The sequence below is a fragment of the Nyctibius grandis genome, chromosome 9, assembly GCF_013368605.1.
Source record: "Nyctibius grandis isolate bNycGra1 chromosome 9, bNycGra1.pri, whole genome shotgun sequence".
In the NCBI taxonomy this organism is placed as follows: Eukaryota; Metazoa; Chordata; class Aves; order Nyctibiiformes; family Nyctibiidae; genus Nyctibius; species Nyctibius grandis.
In genome coordinates, this window is record NC_090666.1 from 19,386,402 (window position 1) to 19,413,250 (window position 26,849).

Sequence of the window (26,849 nt, forward strand, 5' to 3'; positions counted from 1 at the left end):
AGAAACCAATAGTGTGAGTGTGTACTGTATAGTAATGTTTGCCAAGAAACACTAAGGGATCTACAGCCTAATAGGAGCTCTGAGGAAGCATGAATAAGTGATAGAAAGGAAAGGCAGCAGGCAGAGCATCTCATGGGAGAGAGCCTGAGTCACTAGCTGTAGGGTCTGCAGTGACAGGACTTTGGAATTACCCATTTTGATGAAGCAGATTGAGCCTGGATGCATGCTCTGAACTAGATGCCACCCAGAAGCAGTTTAAGATAACACAATTTTATTTAGCTATTTAGTCAACAATTCTGTTCAACTTGAAAAACAAAGCTGGCAAAATAAAATCATGCCAAGCAAGCTGGAACACTAGGTGAAGACTTTCTAAAATCCAGCCCTTTAGGTAAGATAACTTTCCAAGCCTTCTCCATTTAGTGTTCAGCACATGAAAACTTTATTCTGGGGTCTGTCAAAGGTCTGTTTCATTAATATTATTCAGCATTGACCTTTTTTTTTTTCGTAGTATTTGCACTTCTTCCTAACAAAAAGCAATGTTTTGATATTAAACTGTTTAGATTTAGATACTCAGCTTAGAAAATCCAACTCACTCCATGGAATTGCTTACCATTTTTCTAGCAAAAGCCCTCTACCTAAAGATGTTCTGAATTGCACTTGGACTCTTTTGCCTGAAGCAAATTGGGCAAATATCTTCCATCCTGTCCATTACAAACAGGAGAGTTACAGTACACACACGCACACATGCACAAAGACAGGAAGTCACATGAAGCACTCAGTCCTCAGTCATGTCCTAGGGCAAGAGTCCAGCAACTTGTGGGAGGGCACCATGCCAGCCTAACAGATGGACATACATATGGATAGTCAGGACATCATGTGAAGCCATCAAGTATGGATACTAAGGGCATGATTCCAACCTAAGAACATGAGCTTTCTGTGAAGGTTAAGGGGATGTTAAGCTGGATTTACTTTCAAAAAGTAAAGAATAAATTCCACTGCCATGTCCAGCAACAGTTATGCTCTTAGTTAATCAGGTGAAGTTGCTGGTGGCTAAAAAGATCTTTTTTCTGACAGAATTATTATGAGGTAAAGTTTTAACATTTCACAAAGGAGATTTCATTCTGACAAATAAACATGTATTATTTGCGGGGAGATGTAGTTAATGGTAATGATTTTGCACTGGCAGTGCTTTGACCCTGCATCACCATCTGGCCTGTGCCTTTTCCCTAAAGGAGACAGGAAACAGCTATTTGAGCAGCAAATGCAGCCCAGATAGCCAAATGCATCCTCCAGCAACCATTACTGGGAGGGTCAGAGTTGGGAACCGCTGCCCTTTCCTAATGAGGAGACAATGAGAAGAACAGAGGCACAACACCTCCACACACATTGCCCTGGAGAGTACTGAGCTAGTACTTCTGATGCATCTGAGTGAAAAACAGAGGGCTTTTGAAATTTTATCAATTGACTAAGCAGAGCACATGAAATTTTATTCCCAAGTACAGGGGACAGGCAGCATCTTGGTTTATGGAGCACTGTGTATTCAGAGCAAATTTGAGCCAGGAAGCACTGAATTCCTCTTTCAATTGAAATGAGATATTCAGAAGAAACATTAGAACTTTATGAAGATGACTAGTACATAGGTTTTGTAGCTTAAAAGGACTTGTCTGTTTCTTCCAGTCTTGATCTAAAAACATAAAGAGAGAGGGAACCACTGCTTCCTCTAATGATTCATTCCAGCGTATACAGCTTGAAGTACCTGCTTTCAGCTTCCAGACATTTAGATTCTTTCTGCTGGACTCAACAGCTCCTTAGTATTCAGCATTCTTTCCATGAAGTTACTGACTGCAATGCAAGTCACTTCTCAAACTACTTTTTAGTAAATAACAAAGATTGACATCTTTAAGATTGACACCAAAGGAATTTTCTGAATAATGCTATTCCTCTGCTCTTTTTTAGGCCATCTCCAGTTTTTCAATGTCCTTTAAGAATTCAGATGCCAGAAAATGTATGCAGTAATCCAGCTTTAGTCTCCCCAGTGTTATACACATAGGAAAAGGCTGACTTCTTATTATACCTCTTTATGTAGGCTATGCTGGCCATTCTTACATATTATCCTATTATTTCTTTTGTGAGACAGTAAATTCCAGGATACAGCTACCATTTTCTAGTTTCAGCCTACATGCTCTGGTTCTATAACTGTATGATTAAATTTACCATTTCAGAACAACTAGGTTTTGAAGCATCCATACATTTCATAAAAGTGATTTTATATTTTCTCCAGATCTTTGCAAAGCAAATTAATGCTATTGTGGTCATTTCTGTGGACTTTCACTAGAAACTCTGGCACTGCGATCTTTCATTAATGACTTTTTGGAAGCTCTCAGTCAATTTGTAAACCATAAAATGAGCTTTTTATAAGTACAGTGTTATTACTTTATTAGAGTATTGTATAGAAATCAGCAGAATACTTTACAAAAGCTTATGTCTCTAATGGCTATTTGGTTGGTTTTTTATTAAAAAAATATAATCATTAAATCAGATTTCTTGTCCATTAATAACATCTGCACTACCATACTAAGAGACATTAATTATATTCCTGTCAGGTATTCTTTATTAAATGAATCTAACATCACAAGTTTCATTGTTTTGCTTAGAACTGATGTCAGGCTCATTGCCATACAGTCATTTCAACCACTACATCCCTTTTATGAATTCTGGCACAATATTAGCATTGTTCCAAGCTTCTGGAACTTTGCCCAGCATGATTTGTTAAGAGGTTACATCAGAGTTGTAGATTGCTGAATTGTAGACCTAGACCTTTGATTACAATTTCTCCAAGTTTGCTGATGTTTTGAATCTAGCAAAGAATTACCACACTTCAGAAATATTTCTTAAAGGATCTATCTGGTTGTTGCATGATAATTATCATACACTTATTATCAATACATATTATTAACAATTTTACAACAACTGTTTTAATTGGGATTTTTATGGACTTTCACTATTATTGGAATTATTTTTTGTTTAATGTAGTTGCATACCTACTTACTCTCCTTAGTCTTGCTCCAATGTTGTCACATTCCTGTGTCAACTTTCTATATTTCACACCTCTCAGCTTCCACAGATGTGTACTTACTTTCTCCTTTCTCCATTCACTATATGTCTGTTAATTCATATTTGCTACCTTTACTTTTGCATTCAATGCAGATAGACTTGCAGCTAAGATTTTCAGCATCTTTGAATCATTACTCTTTTGTCATCTAAAATTTTCATTAAGAATTCCAGTTTTTCATTCATATATTTGTCTAATTTCTCCTCTCAATTATTTCCACTTACATTTTTCTCAACCATAGAAAATTACCCATTTAGAAGAATCACCATTTTACTGCTTGGAATTTTTCTTTGTCTACACTGATTGCAATCGGGTCATGAAAACCACCACTAGGGCAGTCATGAACTTATAGTCCAGTAAGTTATTCATATTTATCAATTCTAATGAGATCTCAAAATAAAAATACATCATGTTGGGTATGGAGACTTTCCATTAGAAAACATTTTTTTTTCTGTTTACAGAAATGTACTATTTTACTAGTGTGTTTGACAAACCTCCACTATATAGACCTCCCACTACATTTATTAATATGCATTCAAAATCCCACGATTTTGTGTTATCAAGAACTCCAGAATACCACGTCTCTTCTAGCTACTCTCTATGTCCTGGAAGGTTACATCCACTTGTTTTACGATCCCAGTACCTTGACTACTCCCATCAGCTTTCAGGATTGGCTTTCTCACTGATGAGGGCTTCCAGATCATTGTCTTTTTTAACAAGACCTCATGACAGCAATTTCATACAACAAGAATCCCTCATTTTGTGTCTGTCTGTTCTCTCCCTTCAGACACATTTTGCTGGATTACAGTTAAGTACTATAATGCATACACTATGACTTTACCTCTGATGCTGTATATGATGACTTTTTTTTCTACAAGTTTGGGGTTTGTGCGTTTCTAACTAGTCATGATCAACTCTCTTATAAAGCATCAGGAAGGGTATGTATCCATGAGTATGATTTTCCAAGGGTATGATTTCCATGAGAAAGGAATCTATATTTAGAAATTGTTACTCCTTCTACTTGGCCAATGGAGTTGCATGCACATTGCACTTGTGAAAGTTTGCAGCCATGACAGATTTCTCTTTTGCCTCAGGGGACCTGCTGCTGATCTGTTTTTCTATATTACCCTTCATACTGTATGGCCATTTAATGCCGTCTTCTTTTTGATATCTGTTAAGAACTGTATCACAAAAAACCCTTAATCTCCCTGAAATGGCACAGTGTGAGAACAGAATCTGGATCACTCCTTTACTTCATAATGTATTTTGGACCAATACACAAACAAATTACTGAAATGGAGTTCTGGCTTTTTTTTTTTTTCCTTTTTTTTTCCTTCTATTCTGCTTTATAAGGTTATTCAATTAGTTCTTAAAATAGTTTATGTAGTTTAATTTGGGGAAATAAATGAGGTTACTTTCACAAAAATGTCTTAATCTGCAGTTTTTCTGCAAGATGGACAATATTCAACAAACCTGAGCTCGCTTTTCTCATGAACATAATAAGACATTTCTCAGTTGAACGCCCAGAGGTGCATAGCTTCTAATGAGGGTTTAGAAAAGAATAGCTCAGGGAAAAAGAGAAAGAGAATGAGAGAAAGAAAGGGAGAGGAAAAAAAAGAAAAAAGGCATCTTCAATTATAGCACATACAATTAAATACATGTGAACTCTTAGCCAACTATCTAAAAAGTAAGAAACCAGAACTATTATTTGCCAGCTAATTGTTTTTTATAAAGATTATTTATGTTTAAGGTAAATTTAACCTTAAAATCATCACATAACATTTGTAAACAGACATTAAATCTCTGTAGTTCTTTATTTTTCTGTTTAAAAATGTGAGAGAAAATGTGTCCTATCATTGTTTTTCACCTTGAGCTATACATCTGGTATTTGTTGAGTCCTATGCTTTAAATAAGCTTACTGAAATGTGAATGAAAAAAGTCAAAGCATTTTCACAATGAAATGTAGTTGTTTTCAAAACTATTCTAATTACATGTAATTCCACTGACTTAAAGTAAACCCTACTGCTATGACCTTTCCTAATTAAAAATTCTCTGTCTTGACACAGACTGAAAAATTAATGAAAATTACTTAAAATGATATGTAAATGCCTGTTGATACAACCAAAAACATACTATAACAAGCCCATTTTCATAGTGCTTCATTATTATTACTTGGGCTAGGTTATTACATTTTTTTCACCCACCTCTTCAACTTCAGAAAAGAATCATCACTGATCCTTCTCAAGTGGTACTGATCTATGTCGAATGACATTGGACATTGGTGATTTTTTATTGTCTACTGTCACATATTGGGATGCTCCATGTCTTACAGCATTACATTCTGGGTTCTCTTTTATTAATAGACATAAAACTCTACTCAAGTATATCCACATTTTAGTACCTAACAAAAAGCTGTTATTTTAATATGTCCTTAGCTCAAGTGTATCATGCAGCTGAGCAAACAATGGATTTTCTATTCATCATTAATCATGAAAATTAGTTTTTTATATATTTTCAGTGAAATGAACATTTAAAAATATTAATTTTGTCTCTCAGGAATATCTTGTGCAATGTAGAAAGAAATCACTTTTTGGTATTGTCCTTTTAAAATAATAAATATTTCACTTTTAAAATGTCTAAGTGAAACATTGCAGTTTCTCTTTTTCTAAAATAGCACTGTTGCTTGCAATGTTTCCCTGTAAAAAGTTCAGTTATGAAATTCATCAGGTGTAGTATACCTTGTATTCACTACAACGATATTACAAGTGTCCATAAAATCAAGCATTTGTACTAAGAAAACAAGATGAAAACCATTGGGCTTGCCTCATTCACATAGTCTGTAATATCTACAACACAAAAGAATGAAAAGTCCTCCCCAGTTATTCAATAGTCAACTTGCAAAGAGTTTACAGTCTTAACAATTAATTTTTTTCAGATATGTAGCCCTTTGGGCAATCTGCCATGACCTTCTATGACTGACTGCTTAACATCTGGTAATACACTGTGTGTGGTGCACTCAGAGGCTTTACATAGGTGCAAGGAACCAGGCACAAGATACTTCACTGCACATGCAGAGACAGAAATATTCTCATTAACAAGTCAGAGACATTGCTTTCCAGAAGCAGCACTACTTTCTATATTCTTCTGGAAGAAAAAGACAGCGTGTAACAGAGATTTTAGACTAAGTTTAGGGCCTAAGTGATTCTGAGTAACACTCATGTTTGAATATACCATCTTTGCAAATTTCCAGTAATGAGAACCCATTCAGACAACAATTTCAGACCCAGCTTTCACCTCACTATGCATGTACCAGAGTGTATCTCTGAGAAAGATCAGCTTGAGAGGGTATTCAAAACTGACTGTAGGAATTGAGCCTCCTGACTTTAGGCTGCGTTCTAGAGAAACCCCCTCTGACAAAACTCAGATAGAAAGAAAAAAGGGTGTCTTGCAATTTCTGCACCAGCTGTGGTTTCCTAAAAATTATTCTGTGTGCAACATGGAACCTAGATAAGTCTTTACCCTTCCATGTACAAACAGCTTTCAACGTTTTTCACTCTACGCTCTTATCTTGATCTTTACTTTACAGACATATAGCATCACTGCTTGTTTATTTTGCATTTCATTTTTCTTCCCTTGCCAAATATTTAATTGCTTTATAGCTTCTGTACATGTTTATATATGCTTAAACAACAAAGCATTAGGAAACTGTCCTCCCATATAAAATGTGTTCAGCATTACAATTAATCACAATAGCTCTATTATAGGTAGGTGTAGATATTATAATTAGGAGGTTAGCAATAATTTTGTCAGTGCAGTAGCATAAGAAAAGCTGCAGTGAACAGTTGAACAATATTTATCTAGCTATTGAATTATATTATAAATTGGATTAAAGGGAGAGAAAATGAGATATTTATATAGGCTAGTCTAATAATGGACTTGTCCACAGTCTCCAGAGGGTAATTTTTTTCCTAGTTTGCTAGTTTAAAAATTTTTCCCTCACCTCCAAACACTGTAAGTTAATACCTTACAAAACCTACATCAGTCCTATAAATCAAATCTTAGTATCAGCAACCATTTAAGCGACAGAATGAATATCTATTTGATACAGAGGGTGGAGTGGAATGTCAAAGGGAACAGGCCCCATTTAATCACTGTAAGCTCCCTAATAAGTATCAGCCAAATATACTCTTCTTGTCTCTACCCATCCCCCTTAAAAATAGCTATTCAATTGAAAAGGGATATAATACATTTCAAGCTGCCATCTATTTTTAGTTGTTCTCTGCAATGAATCTTTTAAGAGACAGTCATACAGATACAACTGCAGCATGTTTAATGGGAAGCTTGTGAATTCCCCTTTCTTGCCACACAAAGTAGCTCATTTTCAGTCAGTTGGAATTGGGAAATGGTGACATAAAGACACAGCTCAGAAGATACAGATAAAGAGAATTGTACAACTCATTGCCCAAAGTTCATGTGGAAATTTACTAGACATATGTTAATAGTGTGGGGCTGTTATCTACTAACTGAATTGTGAAAATGGGATCAAGGGTTTCTTGTGTTACCCTTAGTTTCTTCATCCATTTTTGATGCAACATTGGATAAAACACTTTTCTTTTTATGCCTCCATCCTACCACCTTTAGAAGAAATCAAAATAATACCTGGACACTTTGAAGGGCAGCAACAGGCAACGTTTGCAATGTGGCTTGGGATTTCTGGAATAGATCATCTTTATGGGTACAAATATCATCATCTTTAGTCTTAGCATCAAGTTTCCTCCTATTTCTCATGTATGCAGCTACACAACAAATGGTGGGCAGGGAGGGAAGGAACATCCAAGGGTACTTCTTTCCTTTATAGCCAAAGTTTTGACAAAATTTAAATAGGGTCTTTACAGTTCAGATGTCTCCAAAGATCTGAATAAATGACATCAAGCTCAAAGATGCAAAGAGCGGCAGGTAAAAACAGACAGAAATATTAGTCTATTTCTTTCACAGGGTTGTTCCTGAATTGAGCAAGCAATTACGTGGTATTTGTCTCCAATGATCTGATTCTACATCACTAAGGGCTGGGCAATTTTCTCAGTGCAGATTGATCCCCTCTTCCACTCATTTTTATTATATAAACAAGCAGACTAAGTTGTGAAAATCTGTTAGTAAATACTTAGTTTTAATTGACACAGAATGGGCTTGCAAAGGCATTTGGAGCCCTTTAACATAATATCATGAAATTCTGCAGGATCTTCACATGACTATTTTCAACTTAACACTACAGGAACAGAGTTTAGTATGATTTGAGAAAGAAAGCAAACCTGTCCAGCAAGTCCACTGAAAACAAGATTCCCTGTGACATGCTGCATTATTCCTGGCATGTGCGTCACCAGAAACACAAAGGAATAGATTTTCAGCCTTTGATTGGTCATGGTGAGTCCCCACATAACAATACACATCATCCCTCAATATTTGACAAAATGGCTTTCACTTGAATATTCAATACACATCCCCAGTGCAATTGTCCCTAAATGCCAACAAAAGCTCAACTAAGTACCCTGTTTGCTTAGAGTGGACCTCAAATTGGAGGTGAATAGGATTCTGAATTTTAAGTATAAAAGAAAAAGACTTTCTTCAGTGGTACATCACAGAAATCACACAAGGCAGAGCAAAGATTCAGTGGATACTGTTTTTCTTCCAATTTCCTTTACTTTGTTTCTAACTCTTGAAGGATACAAGGTGCTTTGCTTTACTGATCTCATTAGTAAATTACAACCAGTCATTTTCAGGTGCCGTTCTTCTGCACCATTCACAGCTTGATGAGAGCCCTCACTTGCTAAAACAAGGTTTTAACCTATTTGTTACCAGAACATTGACAAGATATAGAAAAAAAGTTTTGGGTTGCTTCCATTTCTTTTTTTAAAGTTTGGCTGAAAGTAGATATGAGGTAACAGGAATTAAGGTCACAATTTCAGGTCACACATGAAGCTGCTTCAAGTAAGGGTATTCTGCTTATCCTCAGGGCATTTCAAGAATGCAAAAGTCTTATCAGCGATGTGCAAGAGACAGCCTTATTTCACAAGATTTTGTATCCCCTTTCCCACCTTGCCTTCCATCTAATTCATCTACCACACAGTCCCTGTGACCCTACCACACCGGTCCATATAAGGAGCATGTCCATGTCCTTTATCTGCCAGCATTTGGCAACAAAATAGATTACAAATGGAAGTCTGGGCCAGAGAACAAGACTTGAGTTATCAGCATTTCATATGCTCCTGAGGGGCTTGTTACTACTTGTATTTGCCCTGCTGTTTCTGATGGACAAAACCCACAGCCTCAGCCTTCCTGAATGCCCACACAAAGCATGCCCTTTCCCAAGACCAGAGCATACATTTCATTTCATTAAAATCCCTTTACTTTCTGGCTGGACAAGTATTGCCCTGGACCTGTATAAACAGAGTAACCAGCTATCTGAGACCTGCTCCAGTCTGGAAGAAGTAGAGAGAGATGCCTCTTTTGTCCCTGAGGGAGGAAGAGAATATTGGATTTGGGGAGTTAAGGAGAGTTAGTAGAAAGCCATGCCTTGGCTTCTCGTCCCAAAGACAAAGACTCCGTGAAGGATAGGCAAAGTCAAGAGAAGGTCTTCTGATCTTCCACACTAATTCTCTCTCGGATTATCTCTCTTTTCTTTCCCCAAAGAAGTTCTTGTTAACATTGGGCAATCCCCATGAGCCATGCTATGATGAAAGGACAAGTGAGGCTGTAAATATGAACACAAGATAACAAAATGCCATTGGTTATGTTTTAGTACACGATGTTCTTCGTTCTTTGTATTTATGGAAGTCAACTCTTTCTTAACAGAGTAATATTAAGTTTCTACTTAGTATAACAGTGATCAGACTCTAGTAATGTCAGAGTAACTAGTAAAAAATGAACCTATGAAAGCAATACATATTTCTACTCATTACTAACAAAATGGGAACTATGCACACTTTTCTGTGCTCCCTTTTAGTAAAATGCTGATAGAATTAAGTATAAGCTTAGTGTACAATTTAATATGAAATGTATTCTATTGCATTTCTACTATATTGACAGTTTAAGATTTTAAATTAAAATGTAAGGTATAAACTCTATGTTTGTAACTAATATGTTCTAAGTTTGTGCCTCTGAGAGAAGGCATTTTGAGTGTTTATTTTGATGACAAAACATGAATCATAGCAGGGGAAGTCAGGTACTTATTTCCAAAATAAACACACTGATTATTTAATAAAAGTGCAAAGAATACCCAGCTTCCTTCTCTTGTCCCTATATTATCATAAAACTGTCACATTGCAGAAGTGTTTAATTCAGATCTGTCTTCAAACAGAGAACAGGACTGCCTAGCTGTGGAAACATGTATAATATCCCTGCCTCTAATTTCTAACTGTCTTTGGTCTTGTTCTAGTAGGCAAGCTGTTGTTGGCTCTTCCTTTGTATTGTTTTGGTTTATTCCTTCTCATCTTCAATTTTAAATGAGCAGAAGTGGCTACGGATTGTACAGATACCCACACTGGACTATTTGTAGGTTGCAGCAGTAAAAAATTATCATAATCCTAGAAACTCTTGTATGAGGTCAACCTGACCAGAAATTTATATATGCACACAGAGGACACACTCAACATCTTTCTATAGACTTAGTCAGTTGTCCACAGCAGCTCTAGTAACAAAAAATATCTGAGAAGTCATAAATGCTTTGGCGCAGGGAGCCGAGTTTGGTTCCAAAATACATGTTGGGACCAGTCTCAGCCTCAGTGAAGGCAGTCCTCAGATTTGTACTGAGATGGGGGAGTCTGAATTTTATAATGGTGAAATGCAGATAGCAACTGCCAGTCTCATTCAGGGCAACAAGGCTGCAGAGCCATCCTGTAGAACCATGATGGATTTTCAAGGGTCCCTGTTGTGTGAAACATGGGGCTTCTGCAGAATTAGGACAATTACTTAAATGCCACAGTGACTCATTTTTCGGAGATCCTTTGAACTTGGCATATGTAATGGCCTGTGAAAATTTTGTTCCCAGGAAGGCTGAATCAAAATAGTTGTTTGGAATGTGTCATTTTTTAAAGTTTGCTTGTCAGAGTTTTGCATATGAGAATGGACGCTCTTGTAATTTGGAATGCCTTCTCTGTTGTATTAATTGTATTGTCCTCTCCCAATTTCTCATAAATGGAGCTATTACAATTCAAATAAATGACTGCAGTTGTAGCTAGAAGATGCAGCCTGATAAAAATCTGTCCTAAAGTCTTCTATAGAAAATCACTGAAAAGGTAAATAGATTTTATGAACCAGATTAATTGTTTTGATGTGCCTGCTTTGTACTGCTCTCATGAAGCAAGTCAACTTTAAACACTATCCAGCCGGATATTTAAATAGGCTTTGTTTCACCAGAATTGCTCAAATGGTGCAATATATCCTTATATAACCTTAATATATCCTAAATCTTTATTTCTTGAATATTTATTGTCACTTCTGTATACATTTTAGCAGTTATTTGTTTCACAGTAGCCTGTCTGGTCTTGTAAAATCATACTGTTGAATACATAACTACAGAATCATACATCATATCCACACAGCATATAGGGGAGCAGAATCTTTTCTTCACGTATGGATATTTTGCCACTAATTTAATGAGATGAAAGAGTGGGCTTTAAAATGCCATAGACAAAAGAAAACAAGCCCTTATAACCGTGGATTTCAAGCTGACAATATCCAGCTTTTCCTCTTTATCACTTCCAACGATGATAACAAGAGAACACAACAGGTATATTTCATGATTACTCCTCAATAGCAATTTTTGGAAAATCCAGATGTATTACTGGATACTTAATCTATTAATTAGAAAAGTATAATTTTCATAATTCTTCTGATTATATCATCCACTTGCCCTGTGCCATTAGATGAGAAATGCAAATTCCAGAAACTTTATTACAATTTTTATTGCTCATCAGAAGCATTTATTACTCTTGAAATATGCAGTATAGAGACAAAACAGGGAAAACATGCTGAGTGCAATGAAGAGCAGTGGAATGCCAGAGTGCAAATACTAAATAAGATTGTTTATAAATAAGCTGCTACTTAATATTTCTTTATTGCCATCAACTCCAACAACTCAAAGCATGTCTTTTGAATTTACTAGTATTCTTTCTTTGTACCCAACTCTTATCTTTCAGTCACATTAGGGTCTTCCTTATTATTTTGTATTTCCTTATCGCCATTTCAATAGAGACAGATGCTGATAAGTGTATAGCAGATAACAGTTTCTGTTCTAAAAACAAACACAGTGACTGCAACAGGCATTGTATTTTGGTTAAGTTGCAGAATTCCGATTCCAGTCATTCACACAAAGTAAATATTCTATGCCTCTTAAAAAGCCCAGGTGTCTTGGAAAAACTTCAGACTAATGAATTACGCTGGACTCATTAGCCTGCTGATGCAATTCAAAGGAACGATGCTGAATTATACCAGATACAAATCTTTGCCATTTTTTGTTGCCAAAATATTTCTATATACAGCTTAAATTTTTAACCCTGTGCTCTTTTTGCCACGTTCTTAAGCTGTGGACTGTTAAACAGCTTCTGCATCTCCCCAGAGATGCAAATCCCTAGCTCCAGTACAAATGAGGTTTGTAAATGCTTGAGAGTGGAATGTTCTATATAAACGGGAGATAGTGTCATTACTTAGCACGGTGGGAAGCATTTCAAAAGCTGAAATACCCTTGCCTTCAAAAGCAGAAAGTTTTTAAAGAAGTCTGAGGCTCCTCATTATCCTTGTTTGCAAAAACTGATAATCATTTGATCCACTGGAGTTCAGTGTTCTTCAAAGCCATGCACACCTCAGCCTAGTCCCACCTCCAGTCCTTTGTGTAAAAGATGTCCGATTGGGGGATACCTGCTCAGCCTATAAATCTGCATGTCAAAACATAGTCTGTATCATGAAATAGTATTTCCTTCCAAGCAAATCAATAAAGATAATTTTGACCATTTAAACTCAACATGTATTTTTATTAGTTAGCTAAAAACACAAAGATTATTTCTAAATTCTCTTCAGACCCTCTGTTTAACCAGTCTATGTTGCAATGCTTGGCCTGCAGCACTTCTATTTTTAGCTCTAATGGAACAGTCTTAAATTGCTTATTTTCTGTTTACTAAAGTCATTGAGCTGTAACCATGGCAACTGTGGCAAGTGCCACAGCTTAACTGTTTTATTAAATGGATTAAAGGTACAGCTGCAAAACTTGAAAGGCCAGCATGTCAATTTTATATATAGTTCAAACTGCCATATATACCACATTACAGCAAGTACTACATTAAATATGAGGAGCCAGAATCTGATCTTAGCTATAATGATATAAATCTTTACTCTCTCTCTCTCTTCAATGGTAAAAAAAAAAATTATTGTGTAACCCAGATCAGGATCTGTTTTTGTCAAATTGCACAGGCTGTCAAGTTTCAGTGATTACTGCATTTGAATGCATGAACTGCAGATGATGTACATTAAACCAGTCCCTAGTTATCATAGAAAGACACCATCTCACAGCTGTGTTTGCATGAAGCTTTTAGCATATTATTGTATTGCTTACAGCAATCACATTATTTTTGGAACCACTATATTCTGTTAGGTTAACAGAAGGAATTAAATCAAACTAATGACCTTGTCAAATGAAAATCTTAAGAGTTATACTAGAAGAATTAACACAAACAATTCTTTAAATCTGTACTTAGGCATTTGAACAAGAACACCCTGAGTACCAGAGGTGTTGAGAAATGACACCTTCTGTTCATTTCAGCATAAGCTGGGTATGCTCCATAGATATGAAAACTAGGGTACTTTTAAATTCGTACTTAGAATTGTATATAACAGTTAAGTCAAGTACTTCTGAAGATTATTGAAAATTATTAATACAGTTTAGAAGTTTTTTGTGATAGAATATAAAACCCCATAGGATCAGATAACAAATATAATTTTTAAGACAAACATAAACAACATTATACAGCCCCCAAAAGACTGAGAGCTAAAATAAGAATAGTGTTATATTTACACCCATAAATATTTAATGCATGATTCATCCTGTTGTAATAGAACCAAAAGCCTGAAGAATGTTTGACATTTAGAAGAATGGGGTTCTGCTTTCTCCGCTTGTGTTGTGGTTGGAACAGTGTTTGCATTGCTACTTTTGGTGCTAAATGTCTCCATATCGCAAGTCTGTCTATATAGGTACTCCCAGTGAATAAAAACCAAAAGTAATATTGACATTTTAAAGAAGAGATCTTTTGGAAGAGGTAATAATCTAATAAATTATCAAAATATGTATTTGTTTCTATGAAAATGTTCCTGTTTAAATTAAAGAATAGTGTGATTGATGTTCAATCTTTAAATTCAAAGAAATATTCTTCACTGTCTGTTGGTGTAACTGGAATTACTGGAGTGAAAAAATAGTGAAGTTTCCTTTCATTTATGTATTTCTTTCTTTTCTTCTTCTCCATCTGCAGGATCTGCCTTCATTTGCAACACCCACATAATTCCAGTGAAAAATCAAGAGGGAGTAGCAATGATGTTTATTATTAACTTTGAGTATGTAACAGATGAAGAGACTGTGGCATCTCCCGAGAAGTGCAAGCCAATATTGCCATCCAAACTTGTAAATCGTAAGTTACTCATTGAAAGTTCTCTTCTCACCTCTACTTGTAGCTGGGAGAGTAATGATAATGAACATGGGCAATAACGATACCAAAGAAATTATGCAGTCCCCATTGCCTGACTCATTTAAAATAGAATTCAAAACAATGAGAAGTTAAATGTAGCAAACCTGTTATAAAGTTGGCAAGATAATCTATCAGATCTTTGGTAGTACTAACAGCATGGATCTTGTGAGTACTGCTAGGAAATATAAATTCATTAAAAGTAAAACATTTCACAGAAGTGCATTACCCTTGACAAAAATTGATTATGAAGGGAAAACTGCAAAAAAAGCATTATGATGTAGCCCAAATATTTCACCTTAGCCTATTCAAAATGGAATATTTCTATTTTCCTTCCCAAATAAAAAATAGTTGGTGGAAGGTTTGATTAAATTAGACTAGAAAATATAAAACGTGAAAAAAAAAGTTAAAACATAATTAAACATCCTGATTTTGTCAAATTGAATTATTTAGATTGGCTTGAAGGATGTGGGTTTTTTGGGATATACAGGAAATGCTTTTGTTTTCATTCCACTCTGGAACATAAGTATTGTCAAAATCTACACAAAACAAAAGTCTACTTCTTATACAGCTAGACTGTGTAGCTTTCTGTCCCACTATCTGCAGAACGTGTGCTCTTTTGTTGATCTTCACCCTGTGCAGCAACAGTACATGATCCTTCTGCTTTGCATCTGCACTCACGTAATCTGCTCTTACTACAAGATTTCCCAGAACACATCCCCATTTGTACAAGCTCTTAGCAAAGCACAGCATGCTCTAACAGTGAGTGTTAACACTCTTCCCGGGCTGGCTCAGTAACAGTTGGAAATTACCTTTTCACAGTGTAATAATCTTTAATGTTAGTATGATAAAGGGACCTGGAAACTAAGTTTTCTGATTGTTAAATCAACACTTCAGCTTTCTCTAGATAGGAGACAAAGACCAGTACAATCTCCACTGCAGGAAGCAAGGGGAGAAGTTCCGCGGTGTAAGCACTGCGCACTGAAGTGATGACATGCTGTATTATTTTTTCCGCTAGTTATGTTGAGAAGATTGTAAAGAACAAGCCTGTAGCTATGCATATAACAGCATTACCAGGTTCCTTCTGATTAAAGCATTCTTTGCCATTCTTCATAATCTAGACTTTCTGCACTGTATCTTCTGGACAAAATACATAGGATCTCACTCAAAGCTCTGTGACTACTGAAAAATACATAAACAAAAAGTCCCCCCATAATATTGTCAAATCATTTACATTTTTAAAAGATTGAAATTTATTTCTATAACTAATTTGGATACTAAAAAAAACTATTTTCATTAAGCATGGAGAAAAAGCTCTGACTGAATCACTCCGGATGGGCCAAACTCTTTCCACTTATATTCATATAACCCTACAATGGCAATAGATAAAAGACTGTGGAAAGGAAAATTCCCATTACTGGAAACTAGCAATCTGCAAATAATTATTTTTCACCAAATATCACATGTTTTTAAAAGAGCCTTTGTAAATATTTTTTACAACATATATTTAAAATCTTGTGCTTTTGTACTTCCTTTTCTTACTCTTTTTTGTGTTTTTTCTTAAAAAATAACCAATACAGCAGTGTTTTTCATTTTTCTTGAGATACCAAGCAAACACTTTTGTTTTTCTAGTAATGTTATGGTAAAAATCCCATTAAGGGGTATCAGAAAGAACTGCATCAGAAAAAAACGCATCAGACAAAACCTGATTAAAATTACATCAAGTAAACCCCACTCATATTCTGTTTCTATTTCAGGATGCCATGATTTCATGAATTTTGAACACACTCCTTTCTGGTTTTAAAAAACAATTTTTTAAAATAAATAAAATTGTTCAGCTGGTCCATGCTTAATGTGTTTTTATTGACAAAATAGAAAGTAAAATACTGTTTGGGGCGTGGGGGGAAGAGCTTCATGTCCTGAAAAAGAGCTTTTTGTTCTGCTATCTGTGATACATCACTGTACATTTTCAAGTGTTGTCACTTGCCGTATTTTAAAGTGAAAAGCCATTAAAGAGGACATCCACAAAAAAAGCACTTAGTCAAAACATCCTTCTCTTGTTTTACAGTATTTACGCCTGACATACACAGGGGATTTCCTTGCTGAGAGTTCTTGAAAAATGAATAGGTGGGGCTCCAAGCTCAGCATGTAATAGAGAAAGATCAGGGTGCCAAAGGAGGCAACGAAAGGTGACTTGAATCCTTTTCCTGCTAGTGGGTTCAGCCAGATGCCAGAAACTGGCAGAAACTAAAGCAGGCACATGGCTGCTCTTACTCCTACCTAGTCGCTTGTGGTTTCAGAGCAGACTGTTACGTGGGCAGGATGGGAAGAATGGTGATACAAAATACGCTACATAGCCAAAAATTCCTTTTGGCAGAGAGAATTCTCAAGAAAGAGGCCAACCAGTGCAAAACATCTAGAAGTAACTGCAAGGTATTGTGTACAGTCCAATGGAGGATTTGAATTAAAACAAAGAAAGAAAAGCCTTGAAATTTAGAAAAGGCAGAGAGAGACCAGAGAGAGCAACCAAAGATGTTACCAAAAAAAGGTGGATTGCTTACCAGTAAAAACATCTTTTTAAAGTCACATTCCCACCATAAGAAAGGCAAACAGCAGATTCTCTAGGAGGAAGTTAGGTTTTTATCATTTTACTCTGTTTAGAACATACATCAACAGGTAAAGTAGGTGATCTGTTTTCATTGGATCACACACAAAATTGACAGTAATGGGTACTGCTTCAAAAAATAATTAAAAAAAACCAACCCAAAACCAAAGAAATAAAATCCCTTCAAATCCAGCAACAACTTTAGAGAATAAAAATAGAGAGGGAACCAACCATATAACAAATGCAATACATCTCTGACAAACAACCAAGACAAGCAACAGCTAATGACAAAAGATTTCAGATTGCACTAACATCTACTACCCAGAAGTACACAGATCATGAGAGATTTCTTTCCAGAGCTCCTTAGATTGAGTTTTCTCATATTAGAATGTCTTTCCAACATGAGAGAGCAAAAAAAAATGACTGAGTCATGTTGCAGGAGAGAAGAAATAAAAGTGAATAGGAAACAAAAAGATTACAGTTATTTTCCTGACCCTGGAAAATAAGATAACTCTTCCATACTATCATTCTTCCTTTAGTTGATTTATTAAGAATTGACATCAAATTTATCAAGTATAATTTTGAAAAACCTTTCCTTTTTCTAAAAGCACCTATCCTGCTAGCTGCAGCCAACAGTTTTGAACAAGACCACTTACTACAGTGCCCCTCCTGACTGAAATCTAACACAATGTAAGAAAAAAGCATACATGCTGTACACACAGTGTATTCTGTTTCCAAAGGCTCTAACAGAAAAGAGGGATTCCAATCTGTTAAAGGTCTGAAGGCCTTCTGAACAAATTAAAGACTTATGGAAGGCAACTGACATTTGCTAGGTTGAGCTCAGAGATTTCATCTAGTTCTGGATAGGCAGAAAATTATAAATTTACCAGCTGAATACTGACATATTTTAAACAGTGTTTGTAAGCTCTTTGGGACAGAGATCCTGTCTTTTCTTATGGAGCATTATAATGGCTAACACAGCTAGGTTCTGATTCAGCATTGGGCTTGGCAGATTATGATAATAATAGATTATTAAAAAAAAATACAGTATGTTACCAGGAGCTTAATGACCACATTTGAGTATAAATAGAATTCTTTCTAGTCTGGTGCTCAAGAGCTCCTATCTCATATGCAGCAAAAGGCTGAATAGGCAGTAATGTGAAAAGTGAAGATACTGGCTTCACAATAGCAGTGTAAAAATCCTTTCAGCTGATCCTTTTTGTTCCCTTTATTCTTCTTTGCAATAATTTATCATCAGTTCTCTATAGCAGTCCAACCAGTGTTTGTATAATTAAATAGCTACATTTTGGAAAATCCTAGCATGCACCAAATCTGTAAAGAACTACTAAATCACAGCCAACTGATTTTTCACTCTTTTCTCTTTCGTTGCTTTTGTGTTTTGCCACAATTCTATTTTTCAATATATGCCATTTCACTAGTAAAACAAAGGAAGTCTGTTCATATATAACTCTCTTCTTTTTGGGCAAAAAAAAAATCCCCAAACATTTGTCATATCTTTTTGTTTAATCTTCTAACCAAATTTATTTAATACTATATCTGTCCCATCTTTATATTCAGAAAGGTGAGGGAATTTCTTCTGTAAGCACTTATTCCATGACTGGGTAACATCCTCTTCTCCAGTAAAGATGTATTTGTACAATGTGCAGTTAAAGTGAGACTTACAGAAACTGATTTCTGCTATAGATGTCCATTCATCATCCAATCACTTTTTCTAAATTTTGTCTCATTTCCAGGTATGAGAATTCTATTCATTTTTACTTGAAGTCTTTTCTGATAAGTTTGTTTGCTTTTTGTGTTGCTTTTTCTTAGATCATGTAAATGCTTTATAATTCCAGAAATTAACTCCTATACCCAAAGATAAAAACACTTAATAACTTTACCACACCTCACTTTATCTGTGAAATGCTTGAGGACATAAATACCTGCTTTTTAAGTGAAAGGATGTTTGTTTAGCATATTAAAGTGCTAAGATTGAAAGTTTTGAGCTACATAAGCCCTAAAAATGGATTTTGCTCATACTATAATAGTTCTTATGGACTCTGTCACGTCTGATATGACACTAGTATTTGCTTGATTGCCACTAGGATGATAAAAAATTATTCCCAAAAGTGTTGTTCATAAATTTTCGCTAATCTAATCATTTGCCAAAGTTGTATAAAATTTTAACTCCAACTGAAATAATGCATAATAATGGATATTTAGCAAGACACTTCTAGAAAAAGAGAACTCCTTCCTGTTAGACTCATTGTAAAAGAAAAAAAAAAAGAGCTTTCTGTAGATTTTCTACAATGAACTAAATTAAGAGATGTGATTTTATATGTTTAGCAAAAAAACCTCTATGAACACTACTAAATTATCATTTAAATTTGTCTACTAGTGACAGTTGTTAACCAAAATAAGATAAGAATTCCTGTAGAGTGTGTTGTACAGACGTCATCAAACTCTTATAAAGTGTTAAGCTACTATAACTTCTGTATTTAAATATGACTTTTAAATCATCTGTTGAGGAAAAGGAATGTAAGTGTCCAATTTAATTCCAAAATCTGTCAGACATTCCAATCTGGCATGTTCATGCACTCCACCAATTTGATGAGGAATTTTTACAGAAATTTATGGAACTAGTGGCATGAATTAATATTTGCTCCTGGCACCTGAATCTGTTCTTCAAAGATGTCAAATACTTTGTGTCTGTAAAGTTAGTAACTGCAAAATATCAAAATCAATCATGACACAGATTGAACACAGAGAAAATCAGCAACCATTTCACACTGACAGAAAGTCATAGATTTTAGGATACTGACTTGGATATGAAGAATGTAGCTATAATTTTTCTACTCAAAGTAGACCATTTGATTGTAATGTACACATATGCGCAAGATGAGAAAAACCTCTCAGAACTTTAATTCTGAGTTGTCTTCGTTTTCTGCCCCATCTAGAGCATGCTGCTTTTTTACTGACATATAAGTGCTTTTTCTAACATTTACTCCAGTCCGGTCTAAAGCAAAACTCCTATTAATATGTAGACTAAAATAGCTAAAGTCAGATGAGGTAACTTTATCACAAATTTTATTCATTTAACTTCAAAACATTTTGACTAGCTAGAAGTACTAACCTAAAAGCTAATACTGGTTCCCAAACAAAGCGTTCATTACCTCGTGGGAGAAAGCCCAGAAAGTTATTTGATTAAGCGCATAATTGCATTCTGCCGAAGAGGGATATTTGAGGATTATCTTATCATTTTATCACTTCAAAATCTATAAGCCTATTAAAGACACCCTGGAATAATTTCTTGGGTTTCTTCCTCTAAAGGAAATGAGAGGATCTGTTATACAATAAATGCATACTTTTTGGATAAGGTTCAAACAAAATGAACAGGCTAATAATATTCTTAAAACAGCTAAAACCATAATCAGAAAACCTTTCAAGCAAGGAGATTCTCCAAGGTGCTTACACTTCACCAAGTTTGCCTCTATCCTGGTCCTAGCAAAGGAGTTGTTACATCTCAGGAGCAGAGTTCACTGCATTCACTGAAGTTACAAATAAAACAAGCACAACTGAAATTCAAATCAGGCCTTTCCTTTAAGTCAAAGGGTTAACTCAAAAAAAGGTATTTGTTTTCCTCCGTGCAGAGCTCTTTGCTATATAAGTAAGCGTAGCAGTTTAGTGAGAGGCAAGCACATATTTTTTTCTAAACATATCTGGACAACAACGTTCTCATGAAAGATTGTATACTGTTTGATGATCCAAGCTTGCCATGTAGAACATGGCACGTATAAGCAATAGTAACCCCCTGACTTTGCCCAAAATGTAATGAGAAATTTGTCCAGGGTCTTATTTTTAGCTGCACCACTGGGAGCAAATTCATCATAAGTGAGGGCTAGTCAAGAAAAATTGTGTCCAGGAGGACAAAGGTTTCTATCTAGCCAACCAGCAGCACAGTTCTGACAACCCCAGTGTCAATATGTGTATTTGTCTCCAAGGTAAATTACAGTGAATGTTAGGTGAACTGAGACAGTGTTGAACTCTTCGCAAAGGAATATAGCAGTAAACAGCAATCACCAGTAAAAGACAGAAGGACCTCTAGTACTTTCACCTTCAGTGCTCTGCAAATACCTAACTGCCTAATTAACAGAATAGCCTTTAAGATAAATAAATTCTATTAGTCTTCTTTCACAGACAGATAAATACAAGTGGGGTGGCTATATTTCTGTTTCCTCATGACAGCTACTGTTGGGGCTCAGATTAGAAAGGAAGCCCCCCTGGATTCTAGCCACTGTAATTAGCTGTTTGCATTACAGCCTCTCCCAGCTAGGATCACAGAGTTATTGTGCTGCATCTTGTACAAACATTCAATAAAAAAAAGGCAATCTCTGCTTAAAGAGATTACAAACCAAAAAGAGGGAATGACACAGCTTTCAGTATCTTTCAGTGGAGGTGACTCGTGCACACTGGACAGGAAAAGGAACACAAGCTGACAATACTCTGGCTATGCAGAGACTCTGCAAATTTTCCTTTTGCTATTTAAATAAATACATAATAAGTATGAGAAGTGAGTATGAAAAGGATCCTTGGATTGAACAAGATTCAGGAGATTTCTTCCAGTCCTATATTTTTATGCATTTTTAACAGGTCTCCTACCTATTTGTTCTTTTCAGGACATTTAAAACAGGTGGGTTCTGTGAGGTAACTTGAAGGCTAGGGTAATGATTTTTTCAGAGCAACTGGCAAAGACACATAGTCTGAGGAGTCCTTCCCATGAAGACATGAAATAAGTGAGCCCTATCAGGAACATGAAACTTCTCTAAGGTCATACTCTGAACAAGTGTCAGTGAATAAAGCCTATTCTTCCTAAGGAGATTATGAATTCTTCAACTTTTCAATAAGTTTCTTCCAAACAAAACTGGCATTTCCTGTCAAAGAAATGATCACTAAGGAATTAGAAGAGGTTCCATTTCACGAGAAATAGCACGTTAGTCTGGATACACTTACTTTAGTTTTCTATCTGAAACATTAGCCAACTTTAAAACTTGGTAATTGAAAACATATATCGATCTATGCGATAAACTTAGTAATTATCAAAGTACTCTTAATGGAATAGTTCTTAAATTTTCCAAATAAAAAGGCAATGTACTTTTAGAACAACTCTTCTGCAGATTACAGATATTGTATATGAATTCAAGCTACCTAAATTTGCTTCTAAAATGTGTGGAAATTTTATATTCTACCTTCTTTTCTTAATAGTCTGTTTATTTTTTGAACCTATTTCTTTTTAAGCTAAAGCTTTTTGTAAATCTAGTTTAATTGTATTTCAGATGGTAACAACCTTTCAAGTGGCTCTTCTTCAGGTAAATCTACCCTCTAAAATTCTATCTACTAAAGTCTTTTTATTGCTTTGTTCTGGTTCTATTATTTCAAGATCTCATTACATTTTATATAATTCTAGAAGTGTGCAAGTCAAAATACGGCTCTTGCTCCCACTCTGAATACTTATTTCTGCAAAACTATAGATATAACAGCTAAACTATTAAATTTAGTATAATTATATGACATATAAACTCCAAATGTAGTGATACTTTTCAGCTTATTATCACTGAAAGTTCTTGTATGCAGAGCAGAAAAAAATTTCAATCAATATATGAGACAAAACACACTGCAGAATTTGGCAGCGGTATATAAATTCAGTGTTAAAACATAAAGAGAACTTCAGGCTTCCTGTCTCAGACAAAAACAATATTTTTTATTCTATGAAGTCTGGAAACCAAGGTGATGAAGGGATGTGAATTTCTTGAGAACTTGATTTAATAGATGAATTAATTCTTTTTTCCAGCTACCAAAAAACCCACCATATTCTCAGCAAGACAGCAAAATATTGTGCTAGTTGATTAATTCTTTGCCTATAATATTTGTTATGATGCTTGCTATTTTGTTTCATTGCAGTTATTTACTTTTTTCTTCTTTTCCATTTCTAATTATGTCTAAGAAATAAAAATGCAAAAAGTAAAATCTCTTTCTGAGAGGACCAAAAATTCTTTTTTCTTACGACTTTTTCACAAAAACACTCTAACTCCTATAATCTTAACATAATGAATAAGATCTAATAAAATGACATCTCCATCAACAAATGGGAAGAAAATCAGACAGGTAAATGTACAGGTTCATATTAACATTCAAGGATATAACCATTATGTCTTTTGAGGGAGACCCTGAGAACATTGTTCAGACTAAATTCACTGGTAAACCACACACAGCATAGCCCTACATGTAGCCAGAGATTTTCTTTCCATTCATGTTTTGACAGGCTATCTCAGAGGCCTATGTGTAGACAGGAGGATCTGGAACTGTATTATTCGCTTAGCCATCCTCAATACTACTTTTCAGAAGTATAGGCTGAAGACAAAAATGTGCCATCACCAGCACAGAGACAAAACAACTTTCTCACTTACAAGGGAACCTAAAGAAGATTGCTATTACTAATACTGATAGAACTCAAGTGCAACCTTAAATTTTTGAGAAAAATAAAAGAAGAACTGAGTGCCAAAATTGAAGTAGACCATGCCAGAGGATTAAAATAATGTTTGTATGCAGTATCTGAGAATTATAAATTTAAGCTTCTAAAGTTAATAATTGGATATGCCTTCCTTTTCCTGTCTGAAAAGAAATTAAGATTATTTAATGAGCGGAGCAAGAAAATTATCCACTTACGTATGCTTCTCTACATTTGGGGGAAAGGAACTGAAAAAAACTATAATTGGCTTTTGCTGTAATTCTCTGTTCTAAGGCCTGCTGAGCCCAGACTGAAAATAAGGCAGCAGCACATGACTTGGTGTTTGCATAGAGAACATTCAAGTATTTACTGCTATTTTAGACTGTCAATGTTTAGGGATTCCATTTCTCAGAAGCAACTGTTTCCTTCAGTCTGTTTCATAAGTTGTTAGATGGTATTTCCAAGTCTTTGAGCAGCAATTCAATAATTGCCTGTGCTGTATTTCTGATAACCTAGATCCTGAAAATTCCTTGAGTAGGCATTCATTTATCAGATATCTTTCAGCAAAGAGCTCACTTGTGCTCCTTTTGTGAAAGTAATTTTGCTCATTGTTTGGGGAAGTTTCAGAACAAAAGTATTGCTGAATTAACCCATGCTCTGGAGGATAGTCTGTCATAATCAACCTACCTTACCTGCCCTTGTCAAGGAAATCTCTCTCTGTTCAGAATTGGTCGATCTTTGTGGATATGTATGTTGTATTCTTTAATCTTATGGATTGAAAAAGTAAAATATGTTTCATATTATAGCCAGACCAGTCATCCACTATGATAAAACTATCCAAGACTTGATTTTCTTCAACACTCTACCACAGTTAACAGGTTGTACCGGAACATGGACAGCTCAGAGTTTGGTTAACTTTCAGCCTAGGACAGGTGGTACATCATACCAGGAAACGGTTCTGACAGTATCTACACTTCACTTAAATTATCTTGTGCAAACTATTTGTGCATTTGAGCTCCTTTGGCTTGATTTTGAAAAGTCTAAATCTAGAGAAGGTTGAGAGTCTAGTGAACTAAATCTAGCACCCAGCTAGGGAGCCTGAGACCAGCTAGCACTTCTTTTCCCTTTGGTTGACTTATCTGAAAGCAGCTTCAGATACTGGTTTCTGGACACCTACTTCTCTGCGTCAGCATGAAAGTAACAATGCTACTAGAGGTGTTACAAAAACTGTCTGAGCAATTCTTTGAGAAGCCATTATGACCTCCCAGCTGCTATCTCTTAGGGCTACCCTTCTACAGTGCTCAGGATAGGAAACCAGGAATATTCAGGCCAAATATAATTTCCCTCCCTTGTTACAGAATGTTTGCACAGAACAGACAGGGGAATTACTTGCCACACAAGTGTATTGGTTTACTGAAGAAATCCTTATTCAGATACATTTTTGCTGGAATATCCCATTTTCAAAATGAAATTTGTATTGATGGGGCAGGAAATTTGCAACCATGATCGTAACTGTTAATAAGGTCTTTTTGGAACAAATTTTCATTCTTTTTTTTTTCCCCGCTACAAAATTCTCTATGATGATATTTAGTGTTTAAGAATTGCAATTTTCCATTAATGTTAACATTTCCCATTTCAATACTTATGGAAAAGCAAGGCTGCTAATTTTTCTTATCAAGATAGGTTTTTTCCCTACACTTTTTTCACAAAACTATTAACCAAAAAATTTTATTTCCATAAATTCTAAATGTCTTTTCCTTTGATCTCCTAAAATATGAGATAGAATTTAAAAAGGCTTTCAGAAGGCAAGAAAAGCTGATTTGAATTTGTAACTTTGGAGATAACTACCTCTGCAAACAGTTTAGAAAGGTCCTTTCTTACCTGCAGTATATTTTTGGACTGAGTTCTACTATTTAGAAACTATAAGGGTTAGCTGAGATAGCAGAGAATAAATGCAACCAACAGATTAACTCATTTGCAAATTACTTATTCAGTGAAGCAAGATTTGAAAGGAGGAGGTGGAATGTAAGCCTGGAATTGTGACTCAGACTCAACTGCTTTCCTCAATTGCTCTTAGCAAGCCACAATTATACAAATCTCTGACTCAGCATTAAGAAGAACTTGGCAATCTAGACTTCACCTTCAATAAAACATAAGGATTTTAATGTAACATTATCTGTATATTTATAGTAAACAGCTAGTTGCATTTCAAAAATATTTTAGCATTGTAAGCCAAGATAAATCTGCTCTGACATCATACCTATACAAAGCAGGGGTTGTCCACTTTCAAATGAAATATTTTATCCCATAAACAGCATGCCAGGAAAGTTTCCACTGACCCTTCTAGTCTATACTGGGACAGCGTGCCTGCGGCCCTGAATTTTGCTTCATGACAAATTGTATTATTAGTGAGCTGAGCAAAGAAGTGTAATGTAAACTAGCCAAATTCTGAATGGGCCTCCTGACAGCTTTAGCTGCAATACTGCAGGAGAGAGCTGAATGTCCAACACATCATATAGCTCATTATCTGTACACTGAAGAAGAATAACAATGCTCGTCCTCTAAAGCATATTCAAATTAAAAAGCAGGAAATAGGGTTTTTAACTTTGAGACAATTTATTACAGTTTATGGAAGAACAGCAAAAAGCTACTCATTTAAGTTTTCTATTTCATGCCCAAGAGTCTTAGCAAGAAGCAAAATTTTCACTGAATATTCTTTCCAGTTGAACTGCAGTTAGACAGCTGAATCAGTAATGCAGTATAACATGGTCATATTAACTTGGTGAAGCAGAAAGGAGCATCTGCACCACCATGAATATGACTAACGTAGAGCGCCAGCAAAAAGCCTTTAACAGCGTCTAATGCCAGAACACCTTATGAATGGTATATTTAAGAAGTTCAATG

At 35.4% G+C, this 26,849-nt stretch overlaps 1 protein-coding gene across 1 annotated transcript in view; it reads left to right on the forward strand.

Moving 5' to 3' along the window:
• KCNH7 (potassium voltage-gated channel subfamily H member 7) overlaps nucleotides 1–26,849 on the forward strand; it is a 250,377-nt gene that overhangs the window by 140,125 nt on the left and 83,403 nt on the right. Inside the window, exon 3 of the mRNA XM_068407568.1 lies at nucleotides 14,626–14,785. Coding sequence (XP_068263669.1) covers nucleotides 14,626–14,785 — 160 coding nt within the window. The remainder of the gene's footprint in view (nucleotides 1–14,625; nucleotides 14,786–26,849) is intronic.